This window comes from Streptopelia decaocto, assembly GCF_964273445.1.
Source record: "Streptopelia decaocto genome assembly, chromosome: 2".
NCBI classification, from domain to species: domain Eukaryota; kingdom Metazoa; phylum Chordata; class Aves; order Columbiformes; family Columbidae; genus Streptopelia; species Streptopelia decaocto.
Window position 1 is genome coordinate 38,985,502 of NC_138655.1, and position 13,007 is coordinate 38,998,508.

The 13,007-nt window shown below is 41.4% G+C and overlaps 1 protein-coding gene across 4 annotated transcripts in view; it reads right to left on the reverse strand.

Moving 5' to 3' along the window:
- CHD7 (chromodomain helicase DNA binding protein 7) overlaps window positions 1-13,007 on the reverse strand; it is a 132,570-nt gene that overhangs the window by 77,408 nt on the left and 42,155 nt on the right. For all 4 annotated transcript variants that reach the window (XM_082045020.1, XM_082045021.1, XM_082045022.1 and 1 more), the window contains one exon: window positions 11,026-12,883. In XM_082045020.1, coding sequence (XP_081901146.1) covers window positions 11,026-12,708 — 1,683 coding nt within the window. In that variant the 5' untranslated portion in view covers window positions 12,709-12,883. The remainder of the gene's footprint in view (window positions 1-11,025; window positions 12,884-13,007) is intronic.

Genomic DNA, 13,007 nt, shown 5'->3' on the forward strand with positions numbered 1-13,007 from the left:
TAGGTATGTATGACATGTCACAGGTAGGCCTTTTCCCAGCTGCTCTAGTAATTGAACTAAACTAACAATTAAATCAGAAAGTGTCATTAGAACTGGAGGGAAAGGAGGAAAAAAAGGAAAAAAAAAAAACCAACCAAAACCCCCACACTTTTCTGTGGACAAACACCTCATTTAGCAGTACTAATTGAGATAACTCTTCATTATAATGTCTAAATCATACTTCACTTCTCCAACAAGTTTGATGAACACTGGTCTATGAAACACTACATAACTTTAGTGCAGAAATCTTTAGAATCCTAAAGATTCTGTGTGTTCTGCACACAACCTATAGTGAAGTGTACAAACCCCTATATGCATCTTAACTCAGACACGCCTACAGCAATTTTAGCTCTAACTTTTGCATTTATTGTAATATTATATTATAAACACAGAGGTGTGTCTGAAGCAACCCTTTGTACCTCATCCCTCCCTGTCGCTAGCAGTTTATGAGTTACATTTCGAGGTGTTTCTGCACAGAGCACCTCTCAAGTGCACCCCAAAGCAACACTGGTGATACAAACAGGCAACAAATGGTTAAAAAGCAACCTAAGAGAGCAAAGATTCCCCGAATCCCAGCCTCATGTCGTAGTTACACAATTATCTGGTTCTCAATAAATATTCCTGAAATATTTCAAAGGTGGCTGGCAGAGAGAAAGACTTAAGAACTAAGCAGTCTCCCAGTATCACAGGCATTTCTCCCTGTGTCCACACCTGACAACGCTCACTGCAGTAAACATTTGCAATACCCTATTAGCAACCTGAGATACAAAAAACAACTATAAAGTCCAAAGTTTTAGACTAGTTTTAATGACTATATATTTCATACACAGCTGTATTGTAAACTGAGAGGTCAACATTTTATGGTAATGTGTAACTTTAAATCCAAACATCCAGGGTATATTACAAGCTTCCCACTATATTTAGCAACAATTGGCTGGTACAAAAAGATTTCTTCCAAAAATAAAATAAAGCACTTCATATCATTCAGTGCTCACATGTAAGGAAAATTACGGTATTATCACCGTTATCGAAGTCTTGCAGGGCCAAAAAAGATAGGGAGTACCAGAATGCAAGTGGATGGAGGGCCATCTGGAAAGAAAGGAGATGTAAAAGGACAGTGGTAAAAACAAGAGTTCATATTGACTACTAGACATTAGGAACACTAAATCCAAACGTCTATGTAAGTATTAACTTCTCAGTTACTGTGGTCATTGTGTTCTTTTGGTTGCAGGAGTTACAAAGACATAATAAACCACAACTTAATTAGCACAATTAAAATTGACTAATGTTTTCCTAATTAAAGTGATAAAATTATTTAGCCTATTTTAAGAAAAAAGCCTACCGTAGGGAAAAAAGCCTACGTTCGGGAAGTCTTGTATTACATATGAAAATTTCCTCTCTGATTAAAATAACAAGGGTTTATATTTTACAAAACATAAAAGAGTGAAAGATTAAATTTGTGTGTGTTTGGCACTCCCTGCAACACGTTATATCAATAAAGCAAAGACACACTTGGGGTTGTATACTGAAGAATAAGCGTTGCACTCTTGAAGAAAAATACTTGCAATTTTCTAAAATTAAAAGGTTAATATTTTTCCACAGAAACCTGTCACACTCCAGAAGTTAGGATTTCCTGGCATTTGATTTCTATAGCACAACTCATGCAACATGAACCTATTCCCAGAAGTTCCTAAATTTTGTGCTTGTTCAGTATAAAGCATGAGCTGCTGTCTCCTAAGTTTGGCTCCAGAATAAAGCCTCTACGGAGGAATACCAGCAAGAGGTGCATCCAGACCCCCGGTACCAATTCAGGGATGAAGAGGTGATAGAACAACAGAAGCAAAAGAACAAAGACTCCTCCCAGCCCAACAGTGGAAGATCAGAGAGAGATCCACTTGTTTTCTTTCACAACCTGTACAACTGCACTACTCTCTGGGTAACCTTTACAATTACCAAGTTCCTACAAAAGAAGTGGGACTTCCTGCTTTGAACTGGTCACCTTGGTCTTCCCGAGCTGCACTCCTAAGCAAGAGCAATATAGGAAGGCGTGACAAGGAGAGCAGGAAGATGGCATGTTTAAGAGTGACAAATAAGAGAGTAAGAATTGGAATCGGGAGTTTTGTGAATTTGGGTTTTGAATAAGTAACAGTCTTTCATGCCCATGATCTACATGTTCCTCTTCATAAACAAGGGTAACACTATTACCAACCTCGCCCAGTAAATGAGAAAATTCTAACTAACGAGGTGATATGTCAGTAAAATCAGAAAGAATGCTGATTCAGAGGTTATAAACCAAACCCATACTCAGATCACTAAGCCATTCTACCTCTCAGGTCTGTTTCCTCATAAAGAGGTCTAAGAAATTCATCTGAGTTTTATTTCTAACTTCCCATGCTTTTAAATGATTCTCCGTGTTGAAGAACAAAATCTGTGCTCAAGGAAAGCAATTCATTGACAAATATTGGAGGCATCTTCCCTCATTTCAATGCACATGATGCACATCTAAGGAAATTGTGCCAAGCTCTCTTTGCTAGAAAGAGGATGTTCTTTCATCTCTTCAATAACAAAATAGTTGGATGTACTTCAGTTGGAAGAGGAAAAAAGTTCTTCTTTTCTAAAAAAGAAAACACACCTCTGAAATCAAATAAGTCATTGATATTTGTGTGAAAAAAGGAACAAAAGGTCAGAGTGAAACTTGTAATGTGACCTGTTTGTCACTAATTTGATAAAACAAGACAAAGCTTTGACTTCTAATGGGAGTTTTAATTTATCAAAATTGGAGGGAGAACTCAAGGGCTGGTTACTGAGGCAAGTGCTACAGACAGTTGAGCTGTGTAAGGGTATTAAAGGGCCTGAAAGCTCACTGCCAGGAGGCAATAGTCCCCATTTTCCCTCACCATGCACTCCTACACCACTAGCTTGGGTGATCTTGTGGTCACACAGTGAAGAGATGCAGGGAGCACGACCTGGCCAGATAAGCCAGTTAGACCAAGTGATCAGGTGTGCTGATGCAAGGCAGGAGCTAAGGTTCTGGATCCCAGACCTCCGCCACTTTTATTTGTGTGGATTTTTTTTTTTTAAAGCAGATTAGATATTGAGAGTTATTGACTTCTCACAATTATGCTGCAAAGCTCCCAGGTGACTGTCTGCCCACAGGATGGTGACACAAAGGTGCATCCTGTGGCGGCATGTGCAAAGCACTGATGGGTACCACTGCGTTTGGACGAGGTTCTTAGGGACATGGTTCAGTGCTAGAGTTAGGTTATGGTGGGACTTGATGATCCTGAGGGCCTCTTCCAACTGAAATGATTCTATGATTCTATGACTGGGCCGAATGGCTGCCTCTGGCGAGGCCTCCAGTGGCAGGTGACTCCCTGACCTCCTCTGCCCCCATTTTAACACAGATACTGGCCATTTTCTCTCTTTTCCTACCGCTGAGCACTGGTCCATCAGCTCAGCCTTTCGCTGCCCCCTCCCTGCTGGCCACATCCTGCTCATGCTTCCCACTCTGCTCCCACCAGCTCCTGATGATGAGCTTCAAACCACACCTGCAAACTTGGGAATTTTTCAAAAGAAAAATCTGTAGAAACAGATGCTTTAATCACCGTGAAATATTCAAGGGTGTTAATCTCACTCCTTAGCTACCAAACTTTACAACTCTGTTGACAAAAGAAAGTACCAAATATTTATAGATGACATCTCTAAAGAAAAAGCTAAGCAATTTGTTACCCAAATCCAGACCACATTACCATACAATTAACAGAACACTGATACTTAGAAAGGAAAGATCTCAAGGAAAAGGAACAGGAGGGGTACATACATCCATTCTGATACATTGTTCAGGCGAGACCGTCCCTGTTTAAAAATAACATTGCAGTATTTTAACTTCATAATTATTTGGTAATCAGTTCTTTCATTATAAGACAAATCTGAAAAACCAAAAGTGAAAAGCACTGGCTCACTGAACTGAGGGAGAAGATAACCTTGACAGACAGAAGTTAAAACTCCAAAGTGATGGTGTCCCATCATCGTGGGAATTAAGACATTTACTCTCCCCAGAAGAAAAGAGAGGACACTTAAGCATTTTGTGACACTCACATTCAAGATACAAGCAAAGGCAGATTAGTTTAAAACAAATGGAAGCCTCAAATTCCACATGAAAGAGCAGGATGGAAGACCAAGAGGAGGATCCATAATAAAAAGGCAGCAAATTATTACTGTGCCTGCAACTTGTTCTGTATTAAGATTGCCACTGTATTTAGAGAAATAAAAAGTTAAAAAATAAATATATACATATATATATATATATATATATAAAATATATCTATAAAGCATTTCTCCTTCCATTTGCCCCAGTCTTCCATCCTTGCAAGTTATACAGGCTGCAGATGACACAGATGTGAGGGTTTGTATTAGAGTATCAGCTTTCAGTCATGAAAAAAAGCTTCTCTGAAACAACAGATATTAATTTGTTCAAATAAATATAAAATAGGAAAACACATTCAGCCATTGGAAAATAAGATGGTTGCCAAATCCCATGGGAAGTGACCATCAGTAGGTAAGAATACTATACTGAAGTACTGACAGCAGCATAAATTTCAAAATGTTTCTAGCTAGGCAATTCCTCAGATAATGCTAATGATTTCAAGAAAAAACACATTCAGGTCACCAAGATATCATGGAAACTTTCAACATATTCATGCTGAAGAACAAGTCTGGTAACTCTTAAGCCTACAGTATCAGTATGCGGATGCAGACGTGTGTTTTTATGCTAATGCTGCAAACAGGCTTTACCCAAAACTCCAGAGCAGATAATTTAATGGTACAAATTATTTTCATCACAGTCAAATAATGGCACCTGGGGGAAGAATAATCCTTGAAGGTGCTTGTACCTCCTCAACAGTAAAAAAGACCAAAAGATTTATAGCAAAACCACCTCAAAACGAAAAAGCTTTGGCCCAAAGGCCCATTCACTGCAGAATCACTGCAACGCCTTATTTACAAAAGTACATGTAGCCTTCTCAAGGGTGAGGAGGACATAAGCCCTTGGATATGTTATTAACCGTTAGACTGGAATATATCCGAGGAGTTTTAGAACATGAACCTTTTGTTGGACAAAGTATTTCATATTAATTATTACATCCTTTGAGACCTGCATGCAAACCAGTTCAGAGATGGATCAGGTTATCAGCCTCACAGACTAATCTACTCCACTGAGGTAAACTTCAATACTTTTAACCAAAGGTCGCTTTAACAATCTACTTTTCTTTTATTTGGAAAATCACAGCTTATTGCATACATTGCTCAAATAAAGGAGTTCTTCAAAGCCTCAACAAAATACAGCAAAGGCCTGTAAACGTTTAAGAAAAATTTACTATTATCAACCTTTACTTTCGGATTAATACTATGGATTTTCTTCTCAGCTTTTTCTTCATCATTCTCCACAACTTCTGATATGTTTTTTTACGTACATTTTATATAAATATACACACGCATATGGATATCTATAAACAATATACAATTATAATTAATCAAGGTTCAGTAGTAACATTTTTTAAATTCCATTTAGGCTGGCACCTTCAACAATCTTGCCAACACACACTAGTTTGCTGGGCTATGAACACTTGAAAGGGGAAACTAGAATTTCCAGGGGCAGACATGAGATTTTGCTGAATGTGCAACACATACAGTACCCCAAAAAAACAGCCAGCGGTCACGCGAAATAGCCTCCGGATCAAAACTAGAAGTACCAAATATTGTTTGTAAGTTTTTTAAAAAATTTGGAGTTGTTACACTTATCGTCAAGAAAACGGTGGAAAAGCTAAACACTGAAGGGATGAAAAAGCTAACAGGTCTCTCTGGAGCCGTGGGACATTGCTTATGAATGTTAATTTACAGGAAAAATCCTAACCATCAGAAATTATACCATTTCTTACTAAATAAAGTTGTAGGACACACATTGTAAGGTAATTGGTTATATGAAGGTAGTAAGGAGATAAGTAAGAAGCCAGTCTCTTCTTACTACATTTAGGCATTAAAACAATTAAATACCCTGGAGAAAAGTCAACTTCATTTTAGTGTGCCAGCAGTACTGACTTAACTTGCACGCTCTGCCTGGTTAGAATATTGCGTCAAACCACTCCAGCTGACAGTAGTTTTCCATCAATATCCCTCTCCATTCAGGTATATCCAAGTATAAATTAAAGTGAGGCAGCACCACAGAGTTTGCAAATTCAGGAAGGGCCCACGACAGGGGTGACCCAGCTGGTGACTCAGCAGGAAATTTCCAAAGAATGTGTTCACACCAAACACAGCTCTGAGTTATGATTTACAGCAAAGTCACATGCCCATAGATAGCAAGTCCAGCAGAGTAAACGTCGCTGTGAACTGGTAACACACACAAAATGAATTCCTCCTCCACAAGAAGCTGGACACTGTGACCCAGCATCCTTCAACACCACTGGTGCCCGCCATTGAGCTCTACCATTCAGTCGAGCATGGAGGCCATACCACAACTGTTTGCCATTTAAGTACTCATATGTTCGACTATAAATAATGCAGATCACATTTGTGGAACATGATTAATGAACAAGACTCGAAACTTCAGCCCACGCGGTAGCTGTAGGTAAATAAGTTCTGTTTAACAACACACCCAGGATAGCCTATTCTTGGCACTCCTACACTCACTTTATCACTAATAAAGATATCTGAAAATAATGATACATTAAGTCCAACTGCACAACATCAGGCCCCTGGCAGCCTGTCTAACCTGACATCCCATCCGCGATAAAGTCTGGGGAAGAGTAAAAGACCTGGACACACACACAGCAGATGTACCCCAACAACAAACTCTCAGTCACTACTTATTTACAGCACAGATCTGCTAAGCCGAATGTGGTGCCTTCACATTTATCAAATGATGAGGCATTTTTCTGCAGGGCTTCTCAGAGATCAGCATCTTAATGTGTGGTTCTGAGCTCACCACTCAATCAATTTGCTGAAGACCCTAAAAGAATTCAAGGAGACAACCAACTCACAACAGTCCTTGTTTCACACTCAACTTCTTCATGCGCCCACATCACTCACAATACTAGAGGCTTTCACCAGCTCACTCCTCCCCTTCCCCCCAAAATCACTTTTATAAGTGCTTCTGTATTTTCTGAGGCCTGAGGAAGGGACCCAGAGCTGCACAGCACTTGCCATAATGGCATACCACACATACATGTAGCAACATGATAACAATCTTCAGTTTGCTCTCTACTACTTCCATATCAATTCCTACAGTTTTATTTCTTCTACTGTCACAGCACATATTCACATAGCCATTTAGTACCAAGACTCTGGTCCTAAGGAGAGGTTTTTGCCTGCCATTTCACTGCCCAGCCACCACAGAATCACAATCATTCTGGTCAGAAAAGACCCTTGAGGTCATTGAGTCCAACAGCAAACCTAACACCACCAAGTCCACCACTAAACCGTGTCCTTAAGTGCCACCACTACACATCTTCTAAACACCTCCAGGGATGGGGACTCAACCACTTCTCTCAGCAGCTTGTTCTACTGCTTGATAATCCTTTCAATTAAGACATTTTTCCTAATATCCAATCTAAACCTCCTTGAGCCATGCCCTGACACACAGCTTACAGTTCAAGCGATTCCTGTTGTATTTCTGATTATGGAGTTTCATTTTTGTTAGGCTCTTCATCACATCTGCACTTGGCACTCAGCTTTGAGTATGTTATCAGCAGCAGCAAACTTTGCCATTTACTCTTTTCCAGATCATTTATGTGTATTTTGGAAAGCACAAGCTCATGAGCCCAACACAGATGCCTTCACTGTGAAAACACGCAAGCTACTCCTGCCCGCTGCTTTGCACCTTGGCCCATTACCAAGCCACAGCAGAACCCACCTTCCCACCCCACAGCCACAGAGCTCTTCTGAAAGCCTGTGGTGAAGAACGTTTCAAAAGAGCGCTTGAAAAAAATCAAGCACACCGACTGAATGTCCCAACGCTACAGCGGTTCTTATAAATCTATAAAACTCCACTGAGGCCAGCAACTCACTGCTAACAAGGTCCTAATAACCATGTCTAGTTCTCAGCTATTAATCTAAACCAGCTGAATTGTCAATCACCAGCTCCACCTCCTAACCAAAATAATTTGCAGTTCTGCACACACAAAAATAAATAAGCTCTAGAATCGACCTGGCAATTCTTTCAAGTTAAAAGCAAAAGAACTCCACTTTCCTTCCAACATATCTAAAACCAAGACAGTAATTTGGTTAACCACAAGTAATACAGCCTTCCCATGATAAGGCTAGCTTCAGATCACTGAAAAATAGTAACTAAGATGGCTTTTGTTGAGTTAAAAGTTCATAGTGATTTCCATTTCACTGACTATATTCGTTTTGTTGATTCATTTAATACAAATAAAAACGAACCAGTCATTTAAATAACTGTTCTTCAGTGAAGAGTTTTCTGCCAACTGACTTGAAGGGAAAACCATGACACAGGCAGGAAAGCTACAAATTCTGTATTCAGTCTGAAGAGTGGGGGTTTCACACATCTGCATTCTTCCCCAGAGGGTGGGGAGGAGTCGAGTTTTCATTGACTTGAACAATATTTATTTCATCCAAACAGTTTTCAAGGGGGAAATCCCTGCCTGTCAAGAGTTTTCATTACTACAATCAGGTCTCAAACTAATTACTTAATGGGAACGTATGTTAACAGTAACTTTTACCAAATAAAAACTAAACAGAAGTAGGTTAACAGGAGTTATAACTTGGCTAGCTATAACTCTTCGGATTACTGATTTTAATCAAATAACTTGAGTTATCATGCGGTTTTCCTCTAATTATTTAGTGTCAGCACTTACCTTAGTTCAAGCTATTCATCTGCAGTTCAGAACTTTGTAATAGGTTGCATAGCTCATTTAAGGGTTGAGCTGTCTGCATTTTAGCTCTTCACTGATTAAAGGGAAATTAATGTTCCAAGAGCATTTAACAAGCCTGTCCATTCTACAAGTAAACCTTTTCCTCCCCAACCACCTCCTGCTGCCAAAAAGAAGGTTCACTAGATGAAAACAAGGAATTAATGTCAGTGAAGAACACCACAGCTTCAGGGCACAGTTGATCTCAAGTCTTCCCACACCCCCACCATCACTAGTTGTAAAAGATCCCAGTGATGCTGGTTTTTGCTCCTTTACCATCTTGGAAGTCTTATTTCAGCATTTCTACAATTTCCTTTGAAGCTTTTTCTGCTAGATCTCTCGGCTCTCATCTTCAGGGTAAAAAACACATCTCATACTACTTTTTCTGATCCCCAGTCTTTCTGTACTGATTTTTCTGTGCTGTCATTACCCCTTTGCAAATATCTGCTCGTTCCCTCATTTTTTTTTAATATAGTCTTGAGCTCTTTCCTTTTCATCCTGCTAACATACACAGTCAGTAACACAAGAAGCATTGTCAAGAGCTGCTCTCTCAAGGAGGAACACACAACTCCACATTGGTGTGAGAACTGTAATTTAGGTTCTCCAAACAAAGCCTGTGTGTGGAGGTGGGGGGAGAAGAAGGACCACCACAGATATAAAATTTCACACCCATTTTTAGGGAGACAGGGGAGAGAAAGATGGTCTTGAAGATATTTTTGGCACCTTCAAGAGAGCTTCCTCCTCCCTCCCAGAAGACAGAGTCCTTCCCCTCACCCAGCCTAGTCCCTGATCTCCCTCCCTCGGCTTCCCAACCCTCTGGCACCTCCAGTGCTCCTCCCCATTCGCTTCCATGGGGAATGTGGAAGCCTCTCCCAGCTGCCAAGCTGCTCCATCCACCCCTCCTCGTCAGCTGCCTCTCCGCAGCACATACATCTGATTCCCAGCCGCAGCTCATGCTGTGCGGAGCAGCCAGCAGAGCAGCCGGCAGGCAGCAGCGGAGGGGACGGAGCAGCTGCCTTCCGCGCAGGCCGGGGACACAGGCTGGGACAGCTGTTTGTATGATTTATGAAGCTTATTGTAGCTTCGTATCATTATGACTGCATTCCAACAATTGTCTCCAAATATTTATGGGCAGAGCTACTTGGTGTTAATTACTGACTGGTTTATAAAAGAAAATAAAATCAAACCTCTTGGTATCTTGACTACCTATTCATTCAGTACCAAAACGTCTTTAATGATGGCTGGATAGAACCAAAGGCAAGCAATGGCAAATGCAAAGATGCCAAAAGGGGCTTTTTCAGCTCAAGCTTAACATACAAGCATGTAGTAAAACCTGCTAAGCTACAGAGGATCAAGATGTTTTACCCATTTTAGCTTTTAATTGAAAAATGACATGAAAGTAATACATCTTCATTGAAACCTGGCAGATCAGAGACTCAGTAAAATAAAACTTCTATCCTATTTGAGATTTCATTTAAGCCTCAGAAGATTTGATTTCAGACTATGATTCACATCTGCTCTCTTCTCCTTGCATAAACTGTTGCCCCATCACTTCTCAGTTGCACTACTTAGTGCCGAAGAAGTTTATCCTGGAAATCTTTTCACACGTAAAAATTTCAGCTTTAACTTAAAACCACAAAACATTCCCTTAAAATTCAAAGGAAGCCCTTGTTTTGGCCAAAACAAACCCATTATAAGACACACTTCTTTCTCCCCGTTGCATATACGAAAATTAATAGTTTAAATGACAACTATGAACATGCTTCCCATTATCCCCTCAAAGGAACCAACACAAAAAAAAAGAGCAGGTATTCAGCTTGTCCTGTTGCTGTATCCCATTTCAGTCTACCCATTAATGTTGTCCTGTAAAAATTACTGTAAGGACACAAGCAAGCTACTTGAACATCATTTTACCTTCACTTTCTGTGCACCAAGAAACCCACATAACCAGTAACAAACAGGGGAGTCAAACAGGAGCTCAGAAACCATAGATCTTGTGCATCCTCAAATGCATTTACAGTTAATTTAAAACATTTTCTACTCATTGCAAGCAGCTTACCTGAAGGACAGGCACTTTTTGTGGTGTGTTTTGTGGTGACTGGTGAAGCTGTGCCCAAGGCTGATGATGAGGATGTGGGGGTGGTGAAGACTGATGATGTATCCCTGGATGAGGCTGCATGGGAGGACAGGTTGGCATTTGCTGTTGAAAAGACTGCTGTTGACTAGGAAGCTGCTGGCCAGAGATTAGTCGCTCTTGTATTGCTTGTGGATCTGCAAGGCCAACACCTGGACAACCATTTGGTCTCATGTGCCCACCCATCTCCCGTGGTGTTGAAGACATACCCATAAACGGACGATTCTGTTGCATGTTTCGGGGGCCCATATTCCTTTGTCCAATTCCCATGGCACCAGGGGGCTGGTGTGACGGCTGAGGATGGGGAATATTTGGATAACTGCCAACTTCCATTGGTATTCCAGCGCTACCAGGTCTAACCTGTGGAGGAGGTGTACCTGCTGGATTACTCATTGCTTTCATAGGTGACATGGGAGGTGGAGAGGCATAAGTTCCCTGAGGCTGTGAAGGGTGCATAGTTTGTGTGTTCATTTGGTTAAGTGAGCCACTCGGGTGGATGGGTTGCTGGTGCATTAGTCCTTGACCACTGTTTGATGGAAATCCGACAGCATTTGGGTATCTTGGTACAGATTGATTCATTGGAGTGTTATTTGTAAGGCCTAAATTCTGATTCATCCCTGTATTATTAACTAATCCCTGATTAAGGTTACTGTAAGGATATCGAGAATACTGCCCTGAGTTGTTTATAGTAGGTGAGGGTACCGTCTGGCTCCGAGAACTAAAATTAAGTGTTTGCGGCCTAACAGCACCCTGCTGGGGAGGATTAGGGGAGAATCTGGGACTGTGGGCTACTGATTCTCCATGGAGAGCAGTGGGGGGATGGTGGTGAAATTGCTGGACTGAGTGTCGCAAGGAAGGTGCCATACTGGGATTCTGCTGGGGCACATGAGACAAGTGGCCAGGTCCTGAGGTGGCAATGAAAGGGTTTCCCTGATTGAGGCCTTCTTGGCCTTGAGAAAACTGGTTCATCCTCTGCTGTTGCGGCTGACCGTGCTGCTGCATCGAAAAATCACCACGAGCCATGTAGTTTCCCATCTGCTGCATGTGCTGAGGATGGCCCTGCCCAGGGGGCCCGGAGGGTGCCTGGGGCGGCTGTGTCGGCTGCGGCTGCTGCTGCTGTTGCTGCTGGTACGGTGCTCTGATCTGGTCTGGCACTTGAACTGCCCGTGGTCCCCACATGGAGCCACTGTCTACGAAGGGTTGCCCGTGTCTTTCGTTCTGCATGCCGGTATAGACTCCCATCTGACCACCAGCACCACTGCCATGAGGAACCTGAGGAACTGGAGGGTTGTGGTACTGTGAATGAGGAGATGCTATACCATTCCCAGGGGCATTGCTTATCATCCTGTTCGGCTGATCCATCAGGTGCATTTTCTGCTGTTCATATTGATTATAGTGATCAAAATGGGTCAACTTGGCTTGGTTTTGATTTGCAGGGGGATGATGAAGAGATGACTGTAAAGAGGGAAATCCTTGATCCATGGGCATTTGCTGCCCCATAGGATTTACTGTATTTTCAGGATATCCACATTCTCCAAGACCTTCTAGCCCTTCACTGAAAATATTCCCATCTTCTCCAAACAGACTCATCATTCCTGGATCTGCCATCTTATTTCAGCACACAGCTCCTCAGAGCTACAACTAGAATGCTAGTCTGTGCTTCACCTCGGCGAGGTGTTTTGTCCTCAAAGCCTTTAATCCTCAACTAATCTCCTTCATGTCATTCCATATTTCCTTAATTCTTTTGGACCACGCAGTGTCAGGCAAAGTCTGGTTACTGCTCCTAGAAAAAGTGGGGGAAGGGATAGAAAGAGAGGAAGATATTAAAATAAATAACATCAGGCAATATTTAAAAAAAAAAAAAAACAAACCACACACTTGACAATTTTAGACAATGCTAGCTAGTT